Genomic DNA, 22,295 nt, shown 5'->3' with positions numbered 1-22,295 from the left:
GTTTTGTTTTTGGGCGAGTGCCCAAATGGGACCCACTTTTTTTGCAATATTTGGGACGCGCTGCTGTGATTGGGCAGTAGGTACTAGGACTGCTTTTCAATGCGCACGTGACCGGGTGCGTCTCTTGGAGGTACGACGTGGCACGTATAGTAGGCATCTGATGTTGATGAAACAAAGACAAGTGTAAGCTTTTGTCTATGTGTTTCAACAACATGAAAAGGTTTGGTATATGTGACTATTTTGTGGACGCGTGATGTCACGTCGTGAAATACAGCGTTATGTAAGTTATTCTCTTTGAAAAATTAAAGGTTGTATACCATGTGAGAGAGGTATCCGACATCAACTTTCAAAAGCATTGGTTACTATGATCTCGTTTAATACACGTAATTGGATTGCAATGGATAATGCTCAAATTTTGGGCCTATTGAAGCTGGAAGTGAATGCCTTTTCATTTATAGGGGATTAGAAAAGGAGAAGGAAATTTGTACCATCAAATCCCACCATTTTAAACTAGATTGAATTGGTAAGTTTTTTTCATGAGTAATTCATCTCGATAATCATTATTTTACGTTTTTTTTAACATACATTTAATTTAGTGGGTCATCTATTCTAATTCAATCATACGTGCCAAATGAGTTCTATGTCTCTAAGCACGTGAGAGGATTACATGCCAAAAATTCTTGTTATCATGACATGGTAGGAATACAAAATAAATTAGTTTTTTCCGTGTTTTTGAATTATTGAGTTTAAAGTGTTTTTTTAAGTATAATTTTATCAAAATATTAAGTGTAAAAACAAATAATTTTTCTTATATGAAAATAGGGCAATTTTTTTTAGGATCGCTTCAGACCTCAAAAATCTTAAGAGTGGGCCTACTAATGGCAGACTAAAGAGGAAGAACATACATTCACTTAATTAATTGATAAAATAAAGTATATATTGGTGATGCAACATAATTAGTATTTGAAAACTAAACCGACACTTGACTTTGAAAAATAACTCAGATTTAAATGAATGTGGAGAATACATAGTATTAAATGCAGAAAACATGTTTGGGTTGGATGTAAATGCCCCTAATTGTTTGATTATCCGCACCCGTTGTGTTTCAACGATAGCTTCCAGACTTTTCTCTTGAAAAAAATATCTTCTCTCTGAGAGAGAGTTTTTTCTCTCCGTAAGTGAGAGCAATAACAATACTAACAATTTTTCCTCGTCGCCGACCCTAATCAATTTTGATTAGGGTCGGTGGCAGCCCTTCCTTCTTTTTCTCTGTTTTGTCTTTCTTCTTTTCTTTCTTTCTTTTTTTTTTTTTTTTTCTGGTGTTTTTCCCTACTTTCCTTCCTATTTTGTTTTCCTTTTACACCTCGATTTTCACAGGTATATCTTGCTGCCCTCAGATCTCCATCCATCCATATACATGTTCTTATTTTGGCTTCCACCAACTCAATCTCCATTCCGATCTGCAATCAATTTAAACCACGAAGTGATGCGATCTTCAACTAAGAAGGTGCGTAGGGTTCTGGCGTTCACACCGGCTCGGGTGGCAACACCACCTCCTTATCTTTGTCTACCATTTATGGCAATGTTGCTCGTGGCGATCCCACAAGTTGCTTTGGTTTCTCTTAATATGTGGCTGCGATCAGTGAGATGTTATATGTTGGAAGGCGAAATTCATCTTCTTTTCATCTCTAAGGTGTGGGTTATTGGCGAAAGTTGGTGTGATCGTGGAGTGCAATTCCGATGCTTTCCGCGATATCTTTGGAAGGAAGCAGTTAGGTTTAGCTTCTATGTTTTTTTGTTTTGGGCATTTGGATTACTATTGAGATCCATTCTTTTGCTTGTGAGGTTATTGTATATGGGTCTCAATTTGTGTAATTAGTTGTGTTGTGTTAACAAAGTAACCTTTGACCAAAAAATATATATATCTTTTTTTCAACGATAAACATACTTACATGGCACGAGAGTATTTTGTGTTTTTTTTGGGGGGGGGGGGAATATCTTCATGCATCTAAAAAGCCATCTGGCCTTTCTAAAAATGCAATACGTGTCCATTTGCTCAAAATCTTATAAGATAACAGAGTTAAGGTTAGTAGGTGAATGAACACGTCTTGTATTTTTAGAAAGGCCACATGACCTTTTGGGTGCCAAAGATTTAAACTCATTAAGGGAGATATGTACCCTCTTGCCCCTGTTTATTATTAGTAAATCTAGTTTTAGGTGCAATTTCATCATCCGGCCCCGTTACTATTAGATGCATATTTTTTTCATTTTTTGCCCATATTTATTATTAGAAACACTAGTTTTAGGTGCAATTACATCATCCGGCCCTCCTTACTGCATATGTTTTCATTTTTTGCCCCTATATCATCAAATAGATCAAAATATTAACGCCTCTACTTCTTAGTTTCATAGTGACAATTCAGCTATCAAATAGATCAAAATATTAACGCCTCTACTTCTTCTTAGTTTCACTAATTCAACTCATTTTAAGCCACAAAGCCTTGTAAGGCTGCTTGCACTGAAGAAAATTTTCAGTGTGCTGGGAATATAGCTCAGTATACCAAATTTCATAGTACAAGTGGTTAAAAACTTAAAAAAATAAAAAAAATTTCCAACCATTTGTATTATGACATTTGGTGTACCAGATCATGTTCTCGGCACACTGAAATTTTTCTCCTTGCCTTGTTACATTGAGGGGTTTTATTCCTACAATCAAGCCATATAGCCTTGCTCAATTTGATGCCGAAGTGCCTTTCTTCTCAAACTAATCTCAATCAAGGCCGCCACTTTTTTCTTCTTAAATTCCAATCAAGGCATTTAGGCCTTTATACTCAAACCAAATCAAAAGACATAATTTGTGTTTTTCTTGCAAACCAAGTGGTATAAGGCCTCTTGTCAAAATTTTCAGTTGTGATGACCTGCCACTTTTTTTTTTTTTGGTTTAATGTTTATGTTTTTGCAAAATGCCAAACTACCCATATACAAATTATGGTGTGTCCGAAGGAATTTTCTTGTTCTCCAAACCTACTCGATTGGCCAATACTGATCTTGGGCTTGAGTTCAATAAACTTGACCACTTCCAAGTGTGGTCATGTCGGCCTTGTCAATTACGGTTGCATCGAGTTGGACAAAATTTTGGCATCTCAACTCTTGAACCATCTGATGATTCGCAACTTCATCTTTCTCACCTAAGGTGGTTGCCTCGATTTGAGTCGAGTCGAAGCTTCTAGTCTCTTGGGTAGACTCATTTTTCTCAACTAATGTGAGGTTGTCAATATGTAAATCGGTTTGAAAAATCAATCTTAAGGTTGACCCAACCCCCAATTTTCTTACCCAAATACTCTCGGCCTCCTAAGTTATTCTCATGTTGAAGAGATGGAGTGAGTGGTTGCACTTGCATTGGAACCTCATTGAGGCTTAGGTTCAAATCTTGCTCCCTGATCGGGTGATTAAGTTGTTCTGACATCTCGGGCAAAGTTCGGGTAAGAAGATCAAATGCGGCTCAACATATTGGCCACTAGAACCACTAGGGAAGGTAGAATGCACCCCAACCACTTGAACGTTTTCGTCCGATGACCCATTCAGGCTATTGTAGCCATATTGGTCATTATAACTAGTCACCACATTGGCCATAGGATTGGCCGCTAAAGCTTATTAGTTGTTGATTTGTTTACATAAGTTGGTGGTTGTAAAATTCATCTTTCACCTAACTCTAGGCAACTAGGCTAGGACCTATGTAGGTCTGCCCATGATCTGGGTTCTCCACTGCCATTTTTTATTGTTTGTCGTTGTTGGCATGAGTGGAAGACTGGAAGTGTTCATGCTCAGTGGATGTTGTCGGTTTATCCTCAATATTTGGTAGATATTATTAATATATTGTTGATATTTAGTGTCAATATGTCAATATAGGGAAGTAATTTTTTCACTTTCTTTTTAGCATTGATAGGAGCATATTTACGCACCTTAGTTTAGCTTGTTTTTGTGCATTTATAGTGTTTTTCCTTAGTAAAGTAGTCTTTTAAGCTAGTTCTATGTGTTTTCAGGTTTTAAGGGCAAAGTATGCAAAAGGATGCATTTTGGAGCCTTTTGGAGCAAATTAGAGCTTGGAATGGACATCATATGCTTGGAGCCAAGAGGATGGACGAAATTGAAGACTTGAAGATGATGATTCCTACTTGAGCAAGGGTTCCTAGTTGAAGTAGGAAAGTCCCTAATGGAAGATGGTTTCCTAGTTGAATTAGGATTCCTAGTTAAAATGGGTTTCCTAGTTGAATTAGGATTCCTAGAAGAACAAAGTTGCCTACTCAAACAAGGTTTCCTACTTGAAGTAGGAAAGGCAAAGTCCAAATGGTCTCAAGTGAAGCAACAAAGAAGTTTTCCAAGTCCAAGAAGGAAAAGGAGTCCAAGATGAAGAAGGAATGACAAAGACAAGGTTTCCTAATCCTAATAGGCAAAGTTTCCATGTGCAATGAGGAGTCCTTATCCATTTAGGGCACCTTATCCTTGTTCTAGAAGCCTTATCACCTTATCTCCTTACCTGCCGCACCTAGGAAGCATTATCCCTTTCTATTTCTGATTTCTAAGCCTATTTCCTTGTGGATTTGGGTTATTCAAGTCCATATCTGATTACCCTAGGGTTTTAAGTGCCTATATATACTCATATTAACCCCTAGATCAGATCACCACCCCTCATACACATTCATTAATTCCAGAAATTCGTCCAACCCTCTCCACACCCTTGCCGCAGCCACCAAACACCTTTCTCCTTAGTTTTAAGCTTTGCCACACCATCCCCTTCCCCTAAACACTACTAAATCCCTCCATAACCATTCATCCATACACCTAAGGCCCTAAACCTGTCCCTAGACCTTTGCCGCACCAAGGAGGAGGAGAAGGAAGCTCAGAAGTTCATGCAATTCAAGTTCGTGTCGCTGGAATTTCTAGGTGTTTCTTTTCCTTTGATTTCAATGTTTAATTTCAATTCTCTTTGTTTTGTGCGTATGAGGAACTAAACCCCCCCTTGGCTAGGGGGGGATTCGAAACCATGAACATACTTGCTATATGATTTGATTACTTCTAATTGCGTTTCATAAGTTGTGAATTCAATTTACTTATCTATGTGAATTACATTGATTTGTGTGTGTTGGTTGAGAGTGCACGCTTAATTATCATGCATAAATTGGATGCTAGGATATAAGGAAATTTCACCTAATCGTTATGGAATTATATTCACAAGTAGTAAAGGTTGATGATCTCAATCGCGTTAAGTAAATTCTTGGCATAAGTTTCATGCAATCATAGTAACAAGTGCTTCGTCAATGCTTATGGTTTTCATAGAACTTAATGATTCTTGCTTGTATCTCTATTATGCAATCATGTAGGGGACTTGTGGGGAATGTTTTGGGTTGTCGTATGCAATCATCCAATTCAATAACGTTAGGAAAATCTGAAGGTTAATTTAAGCGAACCTAATTAACTTGGGGCGTTGAGAATTCATGGGTTATTGAAAAGCAATTGGAAATCGTTTTATATGCAAGTATAACATGTGTGGAGATGAACCCCTTAGCTAGCCTTCATTCCATTCATTAAAACCAAATTCGTTTTAAATTCTGTTCGTTTTACAAAGTTTTAAGTTTGTTTTCAAATTCGTCAAAACCTCAATCCCCCTCTACTTTAGTGTCCAATTTAGTTAGGAAGTGTCTTAGTTTGTGTGTTCTAAGTGTTTTGAATCAGTTTATTACCCAATTTCGTCCAAAGTAGTCAAAGTGCTCAAAACTGCCCAGATTGTGTTTTTAAGGCAGTTTTGAGTGTTTTGGTGCTGTTTTGAGTCTTTTGGTTTGTTTTGGTGTTTTAAAGTTTAGTTTTGCATTCTTTGAGTCTAGTATAGTGTTTTAAACTTGTTTTTACGTATTTGAGTCAGTTTCCAAGTGATTAACAATCCCTCCTAATCCCCGGTCCAGAACGATCCCTACTTACATTCTTCACTACAATTGATAAAAAGAGGGTTTAATTTGTGTGCGTATAATTCTCGCACCAAATTTTGGCGCCGTTGCCGGGGATTAGCAACTTTGCTAATCCCTTGGATTGTTATTTTCGTTTTTCTTATTAGATCAGATTCTTATGTTATTTTGTTTCTTGTTTTAGGTACTTGTTTATGACTCGGAGTTCTAATCCGGTTCACGAACATATTTTAGACTTTGACGACGATTTTGAGCGTGAGTTGAGACGTAAGAGGAAGAACCCGGAACCTAGTGAATCAAGTGCAAGTTCCGAGTCCGTTTCTGAATTTGAAGAAGAAGTGGAAGACATGGCAGCGGACAACCGAACAATGAAGGAGCTTTCCGCTTCGGGATTGGCCAATGCCGCACCCTTGTGCATCCAATACCCAAGGGCGGCTCAAGACAAGACTGCCGAGTTCGAATTGAAGTCAAGCCTATTACATCACATTCCGAAGTACCATGGGCTATCCATGGAAGATCCGAACAAGCATTTGAAGGAGTTTGAAGTCGTTTGCTCAAGCATGACTCCGGTGAACGTAGATGAGAGCATCTTGAAGATGAAGGCCTTTCCCTTTTCTCTCCAAGAGAAAGCGAAAGATTGGTTGTACGAATTGGCTCCCGGAACTGTCACATCATGGGAGAGCATGAAACGGGCTTTCTTGGAGAAGTTTTTCCCAACTTCTCGAGTCATCCTCCTACGAAAAAGGATAAGTGGAATTCAACAAGATGAAGGTGAATCCTTTCCTACTTATTATGAACGTTTTAAATCTCTGGTTGCTTCATGTCCACAGCATCAAATGAAGGAGGAACTACTTCTACAATACTTTTACGAGGGACTTCTACCTATTGAACGTCAAATGCTAGATGCCTCAGCGGGTGGAGCCTTGGTGGACAAGACCCCCACGGCTGCAAAGACCTTGATTGCTAATCGAGCATTGAATGCTCAACAATACGAAGGCGTTGGACAGAGGAGTACCCCACGGCAACACCAAGTCAATGAGGTAAGTACCATAACCGAACTTCAAAATCAAATGGCTAACCTTACTACGTTGCTTTCTCAGGTGGTGGAAGGTCCAAAAGTCAAAACCGTAGCTTCTTGTGGCGTATGCTCCATGCAAGGACACCCTACGGATAAATGCCCACAATTGATCGAGAATGGAGGGTGGGAGACACTCAATGCCGTGGGATATGGCAACCAATACCAAACACGTGGTGATCCGTTTTCTAATACTTACAATCCCGGTTGGCGTGATCATCCGAATTTCAAATGGCGAGACCCCCAACAAGGTCAACAACAAAGCGGATTTAGGCAACAACCCCCGGGTTTCTATCAAAAGCCGTTGGCACCACCACAAGCCCAAGCACAACCTGCCCAAAGCAATGTAGGTAATTCAAGTGATAATGATAAGATTTTTCAATTACTCACTACTTTGACGCAGGAAGTCCAAACTCAAAACAAAGAGAGACAAATCCAAGACAAGAGGGTGGACAACTTGGAGAAGCAAGTGGGACAGATTGCCGAGTTCATGGGGCAATTTCGTGAGCAAGGAAGGTTGCCTAGCTCAACGGTGGTCAATCCGAAAGGTGGATTCGAATCTGCAAAAGCTATGCATTTGCGAAGTGGAAAGCAAGTCGGATCTGACCTCAACCCATCCAAATCACGTTCCAACGAGGAGGATGAGTTGAGAATTGAAGAGGAGGAGCAAAGGCCACTCACGGCCAAGGTGGAACCAAATGTGCCGCAAGTTCCAAGTGATCCCAAGTCGTCCAATTCATCCAATAAAGGTAAGAACGTGTCAAGTTCGGTTCCTACTAATGATTTTCCTGCGAATGTTCCTTTTCCTAGTAGGTTTAAGCAAACAAAGAAAGAAGAAGCGGAAAAGGACATTTTGGAGACGTTTCGGAAAGTTCAAGTTAATATCCCCCTATTGGATGCAATCAAGCAAGTCCCGAGGTACGCCAAGTTCTTGAAGGAACTTTGCACCAATAGGAGGAGGATTTCGACCAAGGAGGTGGTCAAAGTAGGTGAAAACGTCTCAGCCATCTTACAACGCAAGCTGCCCCCAAAATGCAAAGATCCGGGTAGTTTTACAATTCCGTGTGTTATTGGTAATTCTAGGTTTGAATCTGCCATGTTAGACCTAGGTGCATCTATAAATGTCATGCCATATTCAATTTATGCATCTATGAACCTAGGAGCGTTAAAAAACGATGGTGTGATCATACAATTAGCCGATAGATCTAATGCCTATCCAAAGGGAGTTTTGGAAGATGTGTTAGTGCAGGTTAATCATTTGATCTTCCCGGCGGACTTCTACGTACTTGAGATGGATGAATCGGACCATGCCCCTTCGTTGCCCATCCTCCTCGGAAGGCCATTCATGAAAACTGCTCGTACGAAGATTGACGTATATAATGGCACTTTGACCATGGAATTTGATGGGGAAGTTATTAATTTCAATCTTTCTGATTCTATGAAGTACCCTAGTGAGAATCATTCATGTTTTGCTATTGATATAATTAACTCTTTGGCGCAGGACTATTTAGACAATTTGAAGGATGATGCACTTGAATTGGTCATTGCACAAGGAAGGAACATGCAAAACATGGAAACAACCACCAAGGAACCCCACGGCATGCATGAGGAATCCTTGGCCGTGCCCCCTAATGAGGATATTATTGAGATGGTGGCTGCCCTTGAGTCATTGCCATTACAATCGGGTAAGTATTCGGACCCTATTTTAAGTTCAGTTTCGGCTAATAAAATGCTTCCCTCAGTTGTGCAGCCACCTACACTTGAACTTAAGCCGTTGCCTAGTCATTTGAAGTACGTTTTCTTGGGCGAGGATGACACGTTGCCCGTCATTATTTCATCCTCACTCACGGCACAAGAAGAGAGCAAATTGGTACGAGTGCTTAAGGAGTACAAAACAGCAATTGGATGGACCTTGGCCGACATCAAGGGAATTAGCCCTACTACATGCATGCATCGCATACTTCTAGAGGAGGGGTCCAAAACATCCAGAGAGGCTCAACGCCGTCTCAACCCTCCGATGATGGAAGTTGTGAAGAAGGAGGTAATCAAGCTTTTGGATTGTGGAGTAATCTATCCAATCTCGGATAGTAAGTGGGTCTCACCCGTGCAATGTGTTCCGAAGAAATCTGGAGTGACTGTGGTTGCAAATGCCGAGAATGAACTTGTTCCTCAACGCATTCAAACCGGTTGGAGGGTGTGCATCGATTATAGGAAGCTAAACGCCGCAACAAGGAAGGATCACTTCCCACTGCCGTTCATCGACCAAATGCTTGAGAGGTTAGCCGGTTATGCTTTCTATTGTTTTCTTGATGGTTATTCTGGTTATAATCAAATTGTCATAACACCCGAAGATCAAGAAAAAACCACTTTTACATGCCCCTTCGGTACTTTTGCATATCGTCGCATGCCTTTTGGTTTATGTAATGCACCTGCTACATTTCAACGATGCATGATGAGCATATTTTCTGATTATGTTGAGAAAATCATTGAAGTATTTATGGATGATTTTAGCGTGTTTGGTGATTCTTTTGATGGTTGCTTGCATAATCTTAGTTTAATCTTAAAACGTTGCGTTGAAACTAACCTTGTTCTTAATTGGGAGAAATGCCATTTCATGGTTAAACAAGGCATAGTTTTAGGTCATATAGTCTCTGAAAACGGTATTGAGGTTGATAAGTCGAAAATAGATCTTGTACGTCACTTACCCTCTCCAACTTCGGTTAGAGAGGTTCGTTCTTTTCTTGGCCATGCAGGATTTTATCGTAGGTTTATCCAGGATTTCTCGAAGGTTGCACAACCTCTTTGCCGTCTCCTACAAAAAGACGTGACGTTTGAATTCACCAAGGAGTGCACGGCATCATTCAACCAACTTAAGGAGTTGTTGACCACGGCACCCATCATTGTTCCACCGGATTGGAGTCTACCTTTCGAGCTCATGTGTGATGCGTCCGACTATGCTTTAGGAGCAGTTTTAGGACAAAGAAAGGACAAGAGGCCGCATGTTATCTACTACGCCTCACGAACGTTGAACGATGCCCAGTTGAACTACTCCACTACGGAAAAAGAACTTCTTGCCGTTGTCTTTGCTTTAGATAAATTTCGATCATATCTAATTGGTACTAAAGTAATTGTTTTCACTGATCATGCAGCTCTGAAGTACTTGCTCACTAAAAAGGAGGCCAAGCCACGGCTAATTCGATGGATGTTGCTACTTCAAGAGTTCGACATAGAGATTCGGGACAAGAAGGGAAGTGAAAACGTGGTGGCTGACCACCTAAGCCGAATGGTGCACAATGAAGAGGCCTTACCCATTGCCGAGACATTCCCCGATGAACAATTGCTGTCCATTAAGGTTAGTGCACCTTGGTATGCCGATATTGTTAATTTTTTGGTGTCAAAACGTATTCCAAGTGAGTTCACTAGGCACCAACGTGATAAACTTAGGCATGATGCACGATTTTATGTGTGGGATGATCCATACTTATGGAAATTTTGTCCCGATCAGATTATACGTCGTTGTGTGCATGATTCTGAATGTCATTCAATTTTGAGTTTTTGTCATACATATGCATGTGGAGGGCACTTTGGCACACAACGCACAGCCCTCAAAGTGTTACAATGTGGATTTTATTGGCCTAGTATTTTTAAGGATGCTAGAACGTTTTGCTTAACATGTGATAAATGCCAAAGAATGGGTGGTATTAGTGCAAGGGACCAAATGCCGCAGGTTTCTATCCTAAATGTTGAAATTTTTGATGTTTGGGGTATTGATTTTATGGGTCCCTTCCCTTCATCGTATGGTTTCATGTATATTTTGCTTGCGGTTGATTATGTGTCAAAATGGGTGGAAGCCAAGGCCACCCGGACTAATGATTCTAAAGTGGTTGCAGATTTTATTAGAACTAACATTTTTGCAAGGTTTGGAATGCCACGAGTGATCATTAGTGATGGAGGGTCACACTTTTGCAATCGGACCATTGAAGCGTTATTGAGGAAATACCATGTCACCCATAAGGTTTCTACACCTTACCATCCTCAAACGAATGGCCAAGCCGAGGTTTCCAACCGAGAGATCAAGCAAATACTTGAGAAGACCGTTGGGCCAACAAGGAAGGATTGGAGCTTACGGTTAGATGATGCACTTTGGGCGTATCGTACGGCGTACAAAACCCCCATTGGGATGTCCCCTTTTAGACTTGTCTATGGCAAGGCGTGCCATCTTCCCGTGGAGTTGGAGCATAAAGCTCTTTGGGCTGTCAAGAAGTTCAACATGCACTTAGATGAAGCGGGAAGTCTTAGGAAATTCCAATTGAATGAGCTTGATGAAATACGGCACGAGGCGTACGATAATGCAAGCATTTACAAGCAAAAGACCAAAGCTTTCCATGACAACATGATCCGTGGGAAATCATTCTCAATTGGGCAGAAAGTGCTATTATTCAATTCCCGTTTACGTTTATTTCCCGGTAAGTTACGTTCTAAGTGGATTGGACCATTTGTTATTACTAATGTTTTTGTTCATGGTGCAGTCCAAATCCAAAGCTTGAAAACGGGACAAGAATTCAAGGTGAACGGGCATCGTTTGAAGCCCTATTATGACACCTTTGTGGAGCATGCCGTGGATGACATACCCTTGGAAGCCGTGGGCCCTAGTAAGGAGTGAATGAGGTCTTCGTCCGGCTGTACGACGTTAAAGCAAGCGCTACTTGGGAGGCAACCCATGCATTCAACAAAGGAAGACCGAGAAAGCACTCCAATTCCAGATTTGCGTTCCTAAACTCTTCTCTTTGTTGTTAATTTTGTTTCTGCCATGTTAGGTTGTTAGATGTTGTTTTGTTTGTTTGTTTGTTATTTGTGTGAGTCTATGCTTGAAACATTGAGGACAATGTTTGATTTAAGTGTGGGGGGGGGGGGGTAACCAAAGTGTTTTGATGCAAATTCGTAGGGTTTTGTCACCCATAATTTCAAATGTTGTTTCTTGCTGTTTTTAAGTGTTTTTAAGCCGTTTTAGAGTGTTCTAGAGTTTGTTGTTCTAAAAATCCGAAAATCCCAGAAAAAATTGAAAAAAATTGTTTTGAAAACCCAAAAAGAGTTGTTTTTAAGTTGTTTTTGTGTGTTTGTTTGTGTCTTAGGGTACCTTCCAACACAATGATGAGGATTCGGTTTGTAATTGCATGACTGTTAAAGAGAATAATTAACATGGATGAAAGTTTGATTTACTCTTTGTTATGCTTGGTTGTGGTTATAACTTATGACTTCACATGTAATCAAAAAGAAAAAAAGAAAAATCAGTTTTTGTAACATGCTTGAAGGAAGGAACTCAAACTAATGCTACAACCTTGTGAGACTTGAGCCTAAACGTTTATTTCGAGAGTTAAAATCTGTGCATTCTTGTTTTCTAAAGTCGTTGCATGATCTCATTATTCTTTGCTTGGTTACTACTTAGAAGGCGTTTCATCATTTAGTTCCAAATACTAGAACTCATGCCAATTTCATTCAAAACATGTTATTGAATTGCATAACACATATTCAAGATGAAGTTAGTAGTGACCACCATAGCCAAATTGCCATAGTTCCCTATTTCATTTGTTTGTAGGATTTAACCCCGTTGAGCCTTGTGTAGCCTACTTTCTTTGTTAACCCACAATTATCCTCACCTAGCCTAGAGTAGGACCACCCATACCTTTGTTCTTGAAGCATAGTAAAAGCATAACTCAAAGATGAATTCCTTTTGATCATTGCATTATAGAAAACAAGTGTGGGGGAAGGATTCTTGATATATGGGTGTGCCAAAGTCTTGAATGAGGCACGGCAAAGAAAAGAAAAAAAAAGAGAGAGAAAGAAAAAAAAAAAAAAAAAATTTCGTGGAAAATAAGAAGAAAAAAAGAAAAAGTTGTGAAAAGTATGAAAAGGAGTTGAAAGAGCATAAAATGAGCTCTAAGTTGTTGGTTATTGAAGAAAGGGTCCAAAACGTTGCATTTGACCCTAAGTATGCACGTGTATTCCCCTTTGTGTTTAAAGTTATTTTCTGCACTCTAAACTGAATTCTAAGTATCAAGTTCATTGCTTTGCTTACTATTGTTTAAAGAACGTTTGTTTTATCCTTTACCTTTCTTTGTTAGCCAATACCCCTAGCCCCGTTACAACCCTTGACTTTAATCTTGAGTGTTATGTGTTTCAATTTGTGGAGTTTAAAATTGGTACGAGCATATGGTGTCACTGGTTCTCGCATCTAAGTAGTAGCGTTCCATTCATGAGATCATATCTAAACATGTTATTAACTCCGGAAAGTGTTTCTTTGTCATACATATATGTGAGCATTCGTTTTCATATTTACATCTATCTTCTCACATATAACTAGTATAGGGTGTGTAGTCAGAAAATCTGTGTGAAAATTGAGTGCATATCTAGTAAGGAATTGAGGAAATTCTCTAAGGCATGTTACTACATTCAAAATCATGTTGTAATTGGTTATTTGTGAACTAATGAGTAGTGACCATGATTAAGTAAATGCTTAAGCGTAAAGATGGCTAAAATCTGTGGGAATGATGAATTTTAACATGTCATGTGCATTGGAAATCCCTGAGGCGATTGTTGGAAGGTGTAGGTTGTGTTTTACTCGTTTTACTTCGTTATTTACTTTGTTTCATTTTGTTTTGCTCGAGGACTAGCAAAATCTAAGTGTGGGGGAATTTGATAGGAGCATATTTACGCACCTTAGTTTAGCTTGTTTTTGTGCATTTATAGTGTTTTTCCTTAGTAAAGTAGTCTTTTAAGCTAGTTCTATGTGTTTTCAGGTTTTAAGGGCAAAGTATGCAAAAGGATGCATTTTGGAGCCTTTTGGAGCAAATTAGAGCTTGGAATGGACATCATATGCTTGGAGCCAAGAGGATGGACGAAATTGAAGACTTGAAGATGATGATTCCTACTTGAGCAAGGGTTCCTAGTTGAAGTAGGAAAGTCCCTAATGGAAGATGGTTTCCTAGTTGAATTAGGATTCCTAGTTAAAATGGGTTTCCTAGTTGAATTAGGATTCCTAGAAGAACAAAGTTGCCTACTCAAACAAGGTTTCCTACTTGAAGTAGGAAAGGCAAAGTCCAAATGGTCTCAAGTGAAGCAACAAAGAAGTTTTCCAAGTCCAAGAAGGAAAAGGAGTCCAAGATGAAGAAGGAATGACAAAGACAAGGTTTCCTAATCCTAATAGGCAAAGTTTCCATGTGCAATGAGGAGTCCTTATCCATTTAGGGCACCTTATCCTTGTTCTAGAAGCCTTATCACCTTATCTCCTTACCTGCCGCACCTAGGAAGCATTATCCCTTTCTATTTCTGATTTCTAAGCCTATTTCCTTGTGGATTTGGGTTATTCAAGTCCATATCTGATTACCCTAGGGTTTTAAGTGCCTATATATACTCATATTAACCCCTAGATCAGATCACCACCCCTCATACACATTCATTAATTCCAGAAATTCGTCCAACCCTCTCCACACCCTTGCCGCAGCCACCAAACACCTTTCTCCTTAGTTTTAAGCTTTGCCACACCATCCCCTTCCCCTAAACACTACTAAATCCCTCCATAACCATTCATCCATACACCTAAGGCCCTAAACCTGTCCCTAGACCTTTGCCGCACCAAGGAGGAGGAGAAGGAAGCTCAGAAGTTCATGCAATTCAAGTTCGTGTCGCTGGAATTTCTAGGTGTTTCTTTTCCTTTGATTTCAATGTTTAATTTCAATTCTCTTTGTTTTGTGCGTATGAGGAACTAAACCCCCCCTTGGCTAGGGGGGGATTCGAAACCATGAACATACTTGCTATATGATTTGATTACTTCTAATTGCGTTTCATAAGTTGTGAATTCAATTTACTTATCTATGTGAATTACATTGATTTGTGTGTGTTGGTTGAGAGTGCACGCTTAATTATCATGCATAAATTGGATGCTAGGATATAAGGAAATTTCACCTAATCGTTATGGAATTATATTCACAAGTAGTAAAGGTTGATGATCTCAATCGCGTTAAGTAAATTCTTGGCATAAGTTTCATGCAATCATAGTAACAAGTGCTTCGTCAATGCTTATGGTTTTCATAGAACTTAATGATTCTTGCTTGTATCTCTATTATGCAATCATGTAGGGGACTTGTGGGGAATGTTTTGGGTTGTCGTATGCAATCATCCAATTCAATAACGTTAGGAAAATCTGAAGGTTAATTTAAGCGAACCTAATTAACTTGGGGCGTTGAGAATTCATGGGTTATTGAAAAGCAATTGGAAATCGTTTTATATGCAAGTATAACATGTGTGGAGATGAACCCCTTAGCTAGCCTTCATTCCATTCATTAAAACCAAATTCGTTTTAAATTCTGTTCGTTTTACAAAGTTTTAAGTTTGTTTTCAAATTCGTCAAAACCTCAATCCCCCTTTACTTTAGTGTCCAATTTAGTTAGGAAGTGTCTTAGTTTGTGTGTTCTAAGTGTTTTGAATCAGTTTATTACCCAATTTCGTCCAAAGTAGTCAAAGTGCTCAAAACTGCCCAGATTGTGTTTTTAAGGCAGTTTTGAGTGTTTTGGTGCTGTTTTGAGTCTTTTGGTTTGTTTTGGTGTTTTAAAGTTTAGTTTTGCATTCTTTGAGTCTAGTATAGTGTTTTAAACTTGTTTTTACGTATTTGAGTCAGTTTCCAAGTGATTAACAATCCCTCCTAATCCCCGGTCCAGAACGATCCCTACTTACATTCTTCACTACAATTGATAAAAAGAGGGTTTAATTTGTGTGCGTATAATTCTCGCACCAAGCATCAGATTGAACAAGTCAAATGGAATCAATGACTAGAATTGAACAAAGGGTGTGCAAGATGCTAAAAAGAGTGTGTGAAATCACTTCCTGTCAATATTTTTTATATTCAATCACGGTATCGTTGTTCATGTCTTTCTTATCACTATGTGCACTGTTCTTAGTCCACTCATACAGTAACTTAATTTTGAAGAACCTGCCATAGATTGACTAGCTCCAGGAACTAAACTTGTCTTGGCATGACCTAAGCAGTACTAGAATAATAAAATGTTTGATGCAGTGCTAGAGTAACTATGACTAATGCTGGAGTAACTAGGACTAATTTTTTTTTCTTTTATTTATAACTATGAAAAACTATATTCCACTTTCTTATCTATAGCTCACCAGAAGAACGATGAAGTAACAAGGTTGGTAATCCTAGATATTGCAGCTCAGAGTTATTTATCGACATTTAGCGAGGTGTGTAGTTGAGACGAGTCCAATTTAGTCTCCAATTCTGGCTCGCACTAAACGTAAGATAATAATCCTACTTAAACCAGTCCCTCTTGAGACTGTCAAACAAACACACCGCAAAAGCTTCCCAGACTAGGGGTGGGTTCGGTTCCGTTCGGTTCGGTTTTTTGCGAAAACCGGAAACCGAACTGAAATTACTGTTCGGTTTGGTTTCGGCCCGGTTCGGTTTTTTTTTTTTTTTTTTTTTTTTTTTTCAAGTAGCTTAAAAAAAGTATATGAAAACAACTTGCAGCCATTTTGTAATAAGTCCTATTTCAACATAATCGTCAAGACTCAAAATAAGCATTCCAAATTTCTAATATAATCATAGTCTCAAAGACAATGAAAATAAACATTCAATTCAAAGTTCAATTATAATCAAGTGTTCCAAAGTCCAAAGTTAAATAAACATCAAAGTTTAAATCTTCCAAAAGTCCAAACTTAAAATAAACATCAAAGTTCAAGTATTCTACATCTAAAAGACTAAAATAAACATTCCAAATTTCAAGTCTTCCACACCTAAAATAGCATTCTTTATGTGTTCAAGTGATTTTGGAAGGTGCCCCACAATGAGAGTGATCCACGTACTTTTTCAATGACAATTTGCTTGCTAACGCTTGGGTGGCCTAGGGGGCAACATATCACCTTTTTTTGAACTTCCACTTGCCATTTCTACATACAAATAATAAAAGAAAATATACTAATTAAAATGTTATTTAAAATAATCTAACAAAATCAAATGCAATAAATAAAATTACATTTCTCAACTTCTTCACAAAACTCCATCTCCTCAATGGTTGGCTCATGATGTAATGCAACATGAATGGACCTAAGCCAATTTTGAGTACATATCAAAGCCTCCACCATTTTTGGACTTAAAGAACTACGATATGGATCAATTATCCGTCCACTTGTACTAAACGAGGATTCTGAAGCAATGGTTGATACAGGAATAGCTAAGATCTCTCTTGCAACACGTGCCAAAATTGGGTACTTAGAAACCCCATTCACTCTCCACCAATTCAATACATCAAAGTTCTCTTCTTCTTCTCTTTCATTAAGATCGGAAAGATACTTGTCTACATCATTATGCACAATCCGGGCTCTCTTTGCTTTTCTCATTTCACTTTTTTCTTTCAACTTTCTTTCTATTTTGGTCATGCTTGATGAAGAGTCTCCTCTTGTCGTTTGAGAACTACCACCACCACTTATACTTTGTTGTGTACTCAAAGACATATCTTCATGAATCTTGTAAAGATCAATCAACGAGTCCTTCACCCCATTTGTGGCACTTTCAACATTTTCTTCATCCTCACCAAATTGTATCTCAAAATAATCAACGACTTTCTCTAATTTGTGGCGAGGATCAAGCACAAGTGCTATAAAAAGATATTGATTCATGCCCTCAAGTGAACCCCAATACTTGTCATATTTTTCTTGCATCAACTTGGAGATCATAGACAAAAGTTCATCATCTTTGTTTTCATGGAAGAGAATTTTGATCTTAAACAAATCACCAAAAGTAGTATGAGCGGTTGGAGTATTAGAACAACATACTTTTAAAGTGACTTCATAAAAAGGTCTAAAAAAGATTGCAAATATCCCCGCCTCACTCCAATCATCCATCGAAGGTGGCCCCTCCCTCATATTATCATGATTGTCTTTAACAAAGTACGGAAGGTAATGACCATTATCTACTTTTAATCTATCAAAAGCCATCTTGAACTAAAGCCGATTCCAACATTAAAAATGTGGAATTCCACCTAGTAGGGACATCCAAAATCACAAGCCCTTTGCTCTCTATTCTCACTTTCTCAACACACCTTTTAAAGCTTTCCAACTTTTGGGGGAAAGATCTTACGTACCTAACCGCATTTCGAATGCTTTGTATTGCCGTATTCAACAATTTTATCCCATCATTCACAACCAAATTGAGAATATGAGCAACACACCTCATATGCAAATATTTTCCATCATGCAAGAGTGTATTAGGAATCCCCCACCCACTTATTCGGTGCACCAAGCCCCTTAAACCAGAATCATTTGCGGAAACATTGTCAACCGTAATGGTTAACACCTTCTCTATACCCCACTCCACTAAACATTCCTCCAAAAGTTAAGCAATGGATTCTCCTTTATGATTTGGAATGACACAAAAATTCAAAATCTTTTTATGTAACATCCAATCATCATCAATAAAATGGGCGGTGAGAACCATATAATTGGTTTGTTGAATAGAAGTCCATGTGTCCGTTGTTAGACACACCCTAAATGTCTTCAATTGACTCTTCAATTTATCATTTTCGGAATAAAACAAGCTAAGTACATCCTTAGCAATTGTCTTACGACTAGGCACTCTCTACATAGGACATGCTTGCATGTAAAAACGGCGAAAACCTTCTCCTTCAACAAAAGTAAAAGACAACTCATCTATAATTATCATCTCAACACAAGCCTTAGTTACTTCCTCTTGAGAAAATCCTATAGCTTCCAACTTATCTTTCGTGCCTGCAAAAGTTAAGATATTTTGCCTATTTGCGGCAAATATTTCCTTATTAGGACCGGAGCTTCTACATCTTGCTATATGGTTTCTTAAATTAGTTGTACCATTTTTATCAGGGTCGGCCATATATGATTGAGCGCAATACTTGCACAACCCCTTAACTCTACCACCCTCAATTTTTCTTTCAAAATGCTCCCAAACTGTAGACCTTTCATGACTTTTTAATGATTCCAAAAGAGCTTCTTCTTTACTTACTTGGTCATGTTGGTCACCTTCTTTTGAAGTTGCATCGGCGGGATTTCTGGATCCACCAAGAGAACTAGGAGTTTGTCGAGGTGCCACCATGGTGTTTTGAGGCGGAGTTGATTCACCAACAATGTCCATCTAAAATAAGAGAATCATACAATTAATTTTTCAAATAAGAGATTCATCACAATTAATGAATTAATTATTAAACACAAGGGCAAAAGTAATAGAAATATATGACTACTTACTTCCGATGGTATACTCGAAGATGAGTTTGTTTGATCCTGAGGGCTATTTGATTTTGATCTCATTGAGTTTGAACTTGAGCTTGAGGCCCTTGAGACCTTTGACGCCTTTGACTTCATCTAATTCACACAAAATAATAAGAGGATAGTAGTTAGTACTACAAACTTATGAGGTGTATACCGTGATAAACCAAATGAAATCAAGCATATATCAAATGATATGTAAAATCCACTTAACACTAAAGTTGCCTCACAAAATCTGACCGTTGACCATTATTCAAAACCTCGTGGTTTACATTTATGTTCTTTTTAATTTTCTATGTGGAATTTGTAATATCCACTATCCAGTTTGTTTTACATGAAGAGGAAAGAACCATTCAGATGCAGGCTTGTAGTAAAGAACCATTCAGATCCACTGATCCAATTTGTTTTAACTTCAATCACCATTCAGATGCACAGTTTTACAACAAGCACAGTTTTATTGATGCAATTAATGACTTAGTTTATCCCAAACCAACCATTCATTCTGATGCATAACTTTAACATCAATTATCAAATCAAAATCAACATGTATAACCAAGTTCCAACAAGGAAAGAACATATCGAAATCGAATATTACAATTTCTGAAAGGTTCTCAAAACCAACAAGGAAATAACCAACATATCGAAATCGAATATTACAGTATAACCAACAGGTTCTCAAAATCCCAGAAAACCATCAAAATCTTCAATCACGATTCACGACAAAGAATAATTAATCAAATATTACAAATTTACAATTTCTGAATTCTGAAACATGGGTATTCTACTATTCTCTGATTCTGCATGCAATTTTAATGATTGGTAATTTGGTAAGCAGAAGCCGAAGCCCAGAATCGGTAAGCAGAAGCAGTCAAGCAGAAGCCCAGAATCGATAAGCAGAAGCAGAAGCCCAGATATGAGAGTATGAGACCAACCTTTTGCAGTCTCGAGACTCGAAGTCGACACGGCAAGAAGAAGCTCACGGCGAGATCAAAGACTGGCAGCGGGCGAGGGCAAGGTGTGACCGTGTGAGAGATTGAGACAATTTGAGAGTGAGAAAGGTCCGCTGGTCGCGAACTCACGGTCGCCTGGGATTCAAGACTGAGAGAGACAGAGAGTTTGAGAGAGATAGAGAGTGATTGAAGTTGAAGACCGAGAAAGAGAGAGAGAGGAGGCTAACCTTTTGCTGTCGACTGTCGAGACTTGAAACGGCAAGAAAAATCTGACGGCGAGATGAGAGAGAGAGACTGACGACGAGGGCGAGGTGTGAGAGATTGAGAGTAAAAAGGGTCGCGCCGTCGCGGGTTGCCTGAGAGATTGAGAGAGACAGAGCGAGAGAGAGATGAGGCTCAGGGCCTCAGGCTGCGTGAGACTGCGAGAAGGTTACTACTGGGTTTAGGCCCCTAGGGTTCATGAAAGAACTCTGAAGAAGAAGAACTGAAGGCAGGGAAGGGAACGAGAGAGAAGAGGCCAGGCCAGGGGAATGAAAAATAAGGAGGAGGAGGGTTAGGGTTACAACTTACACCGGCGGCGTTACAGGGTTAAGGGTTTTGTTAAAAAGATTAAAAAATTAAAAATAATCTCACAAATCCTGGAGGCATGAGGGTTCGAACCCATGCCTCCAGCTTGTAAAGTTTCACTGAAACCAACTTGGCAACAGGTTCTGTTTTGTTATGATTGTATGACTAAACTATTTATAAATATTCAAAAAAATTATATATATATCGGTTCGGTTTCCGAGCCTCAAAAACCGAAACCGAACTGGTCAGATTCGGTTCAGTTCGGTTTGACAATTTTGGTTTAGTTTTTTTGCGGTTCGGTTTTTTTCGGCCTCGGTCCGGTTCGGTTGTCGATTTTTTTCGGTTTTCAGTTTTTTGAACCCACCCCTATCCCAGACCTTTTACACCATACATAACACCAGTACAAGAAGGACCAAAACTAGGCCAGCCCAAATGTCGGATGATTGGTCATTTGTGTTCTCATTTGCTATATTGGGTTTGTTCGGCTCTAACTTTTCTCCGACAGATGTTTCCATTTTCCTTTCAGCTTTTCACGCAATTACATTCCTTTTCAATACAAAATATCACCTTACTTTTGTGCTAATCCGTTGGAGTTTGGAATCTTTCGTGACGGCCCATATGTAACGTGAGGAAAACAAAATCAGTAGTAAAGTCTTTATTACTATCTAGTATATGTCCACACAGTGTGTGAAATTTTCTAATTTTGTTTTTAAAATGGGAGGAGAGAGAAAGTGGGAGTGAGAAGAGAGGGAGAGAGGTTTTTTTTTTTTTTTTTTTTTTTTTTTATAATTTTTTTTAGATTAGAGATGATAAAATTAGTGTAGGTGAGACTTAAAAAAAGAAATGTTTTTTTTTTAATACCTTAGTGGGTAGGTGTTGAGTTTTTTTTTGTCGAAAGAGAGATTTTATTAAATTCGAATAGAAATGCTTACATCAGAAGCCATAATGTTGAACAACCACTCTGACTTGAACAAATCCCATGTATGAAATCCTAGGATGTTGAGTTTACATGCATGCATCCGGTTTCGAAACTCTCCCCCTTCCTATATTATTTTAATAGTTTGGAATCTCTTCCCTTCTTTTAATAATAATTAATTTTAAAAAATAATTATTTATAACTAATTAATTATTATTTTATTAATATTGCACCACACATTGATTGTAAGTTGGCCGTACATATCTTCAATAGTTGGTTCGATTCCAAACACTTTTTCATAATTTGGTAAGTGGATTACAAATAATCTTTGGAAGCATTTAGAATAAATGAAGGTAGAGCCTTAGGATAGATTCAAGGACATAGCACATGGGAATTTGCGGTGGAGATGAATTTGCTTTGAACACTTTGAAATTCGAGACCTTGTTAGATTAATTTTTTTTCCATACAGCTTTGGTACTACATAAGACGGCATCATACTTTTAACTCTTAAATGGTATGCTAAACCA

At 38.6% G+C, this 22,295-nt stretch overlaps 1 protein-coding gene across 1 annotated transcript; it reads right to left on the bottom strand.

Annotated features, from left to right (window-relative positions):
* Nucleotides 1-17,052: 17,052 nt before the first annotated feature.
* LOC137711339 (zinc finger BED domain-containing protein RICESLEEPER 1-like) lies at nucleotides 17,053-18,036 on the bottom strand. The gene has a single exon (XM_068450569.1). The coding sequence runs from the start codon at nucleotides 18,034-18,036 to the stop codon at nucleotides 17,053-17,055; it is 984 nt and encodes a 327-aa protein (XP_068306670.1).
* Nucleotides 18,037-22,295: the final 4,259 nt, after the last annotated feature.

The sequence above is a fragment of the Pyrus communis genome, chromosome 12 (assembly GCF_963583255.1).
Source record: "Pyrus communis chromosome 12, drPyrComm1.1, whole genome shotgun sequence".
Lineage (NCBI taxonomy): Eukaryota > Viridiplantae > Streptophyta > Magnoliopsida > Rosales > Rosaceae > Pyrus > Pyrus communis.
Note: the sequence above shows the minus strand (reverse complement) of the source record. Positions and strands in the feature narration are given on the sequence as shown.

Bases quoted from the DNA above. Each gene is read 5' to 3' on its own strand.
- LOC137711339 (XM_068450569.1), bottom strand. From the start codon at position 18,036: ATGGCTTTTGATAGATTAAAAGTAGATAATGGTCATTACCTTCCGTAC.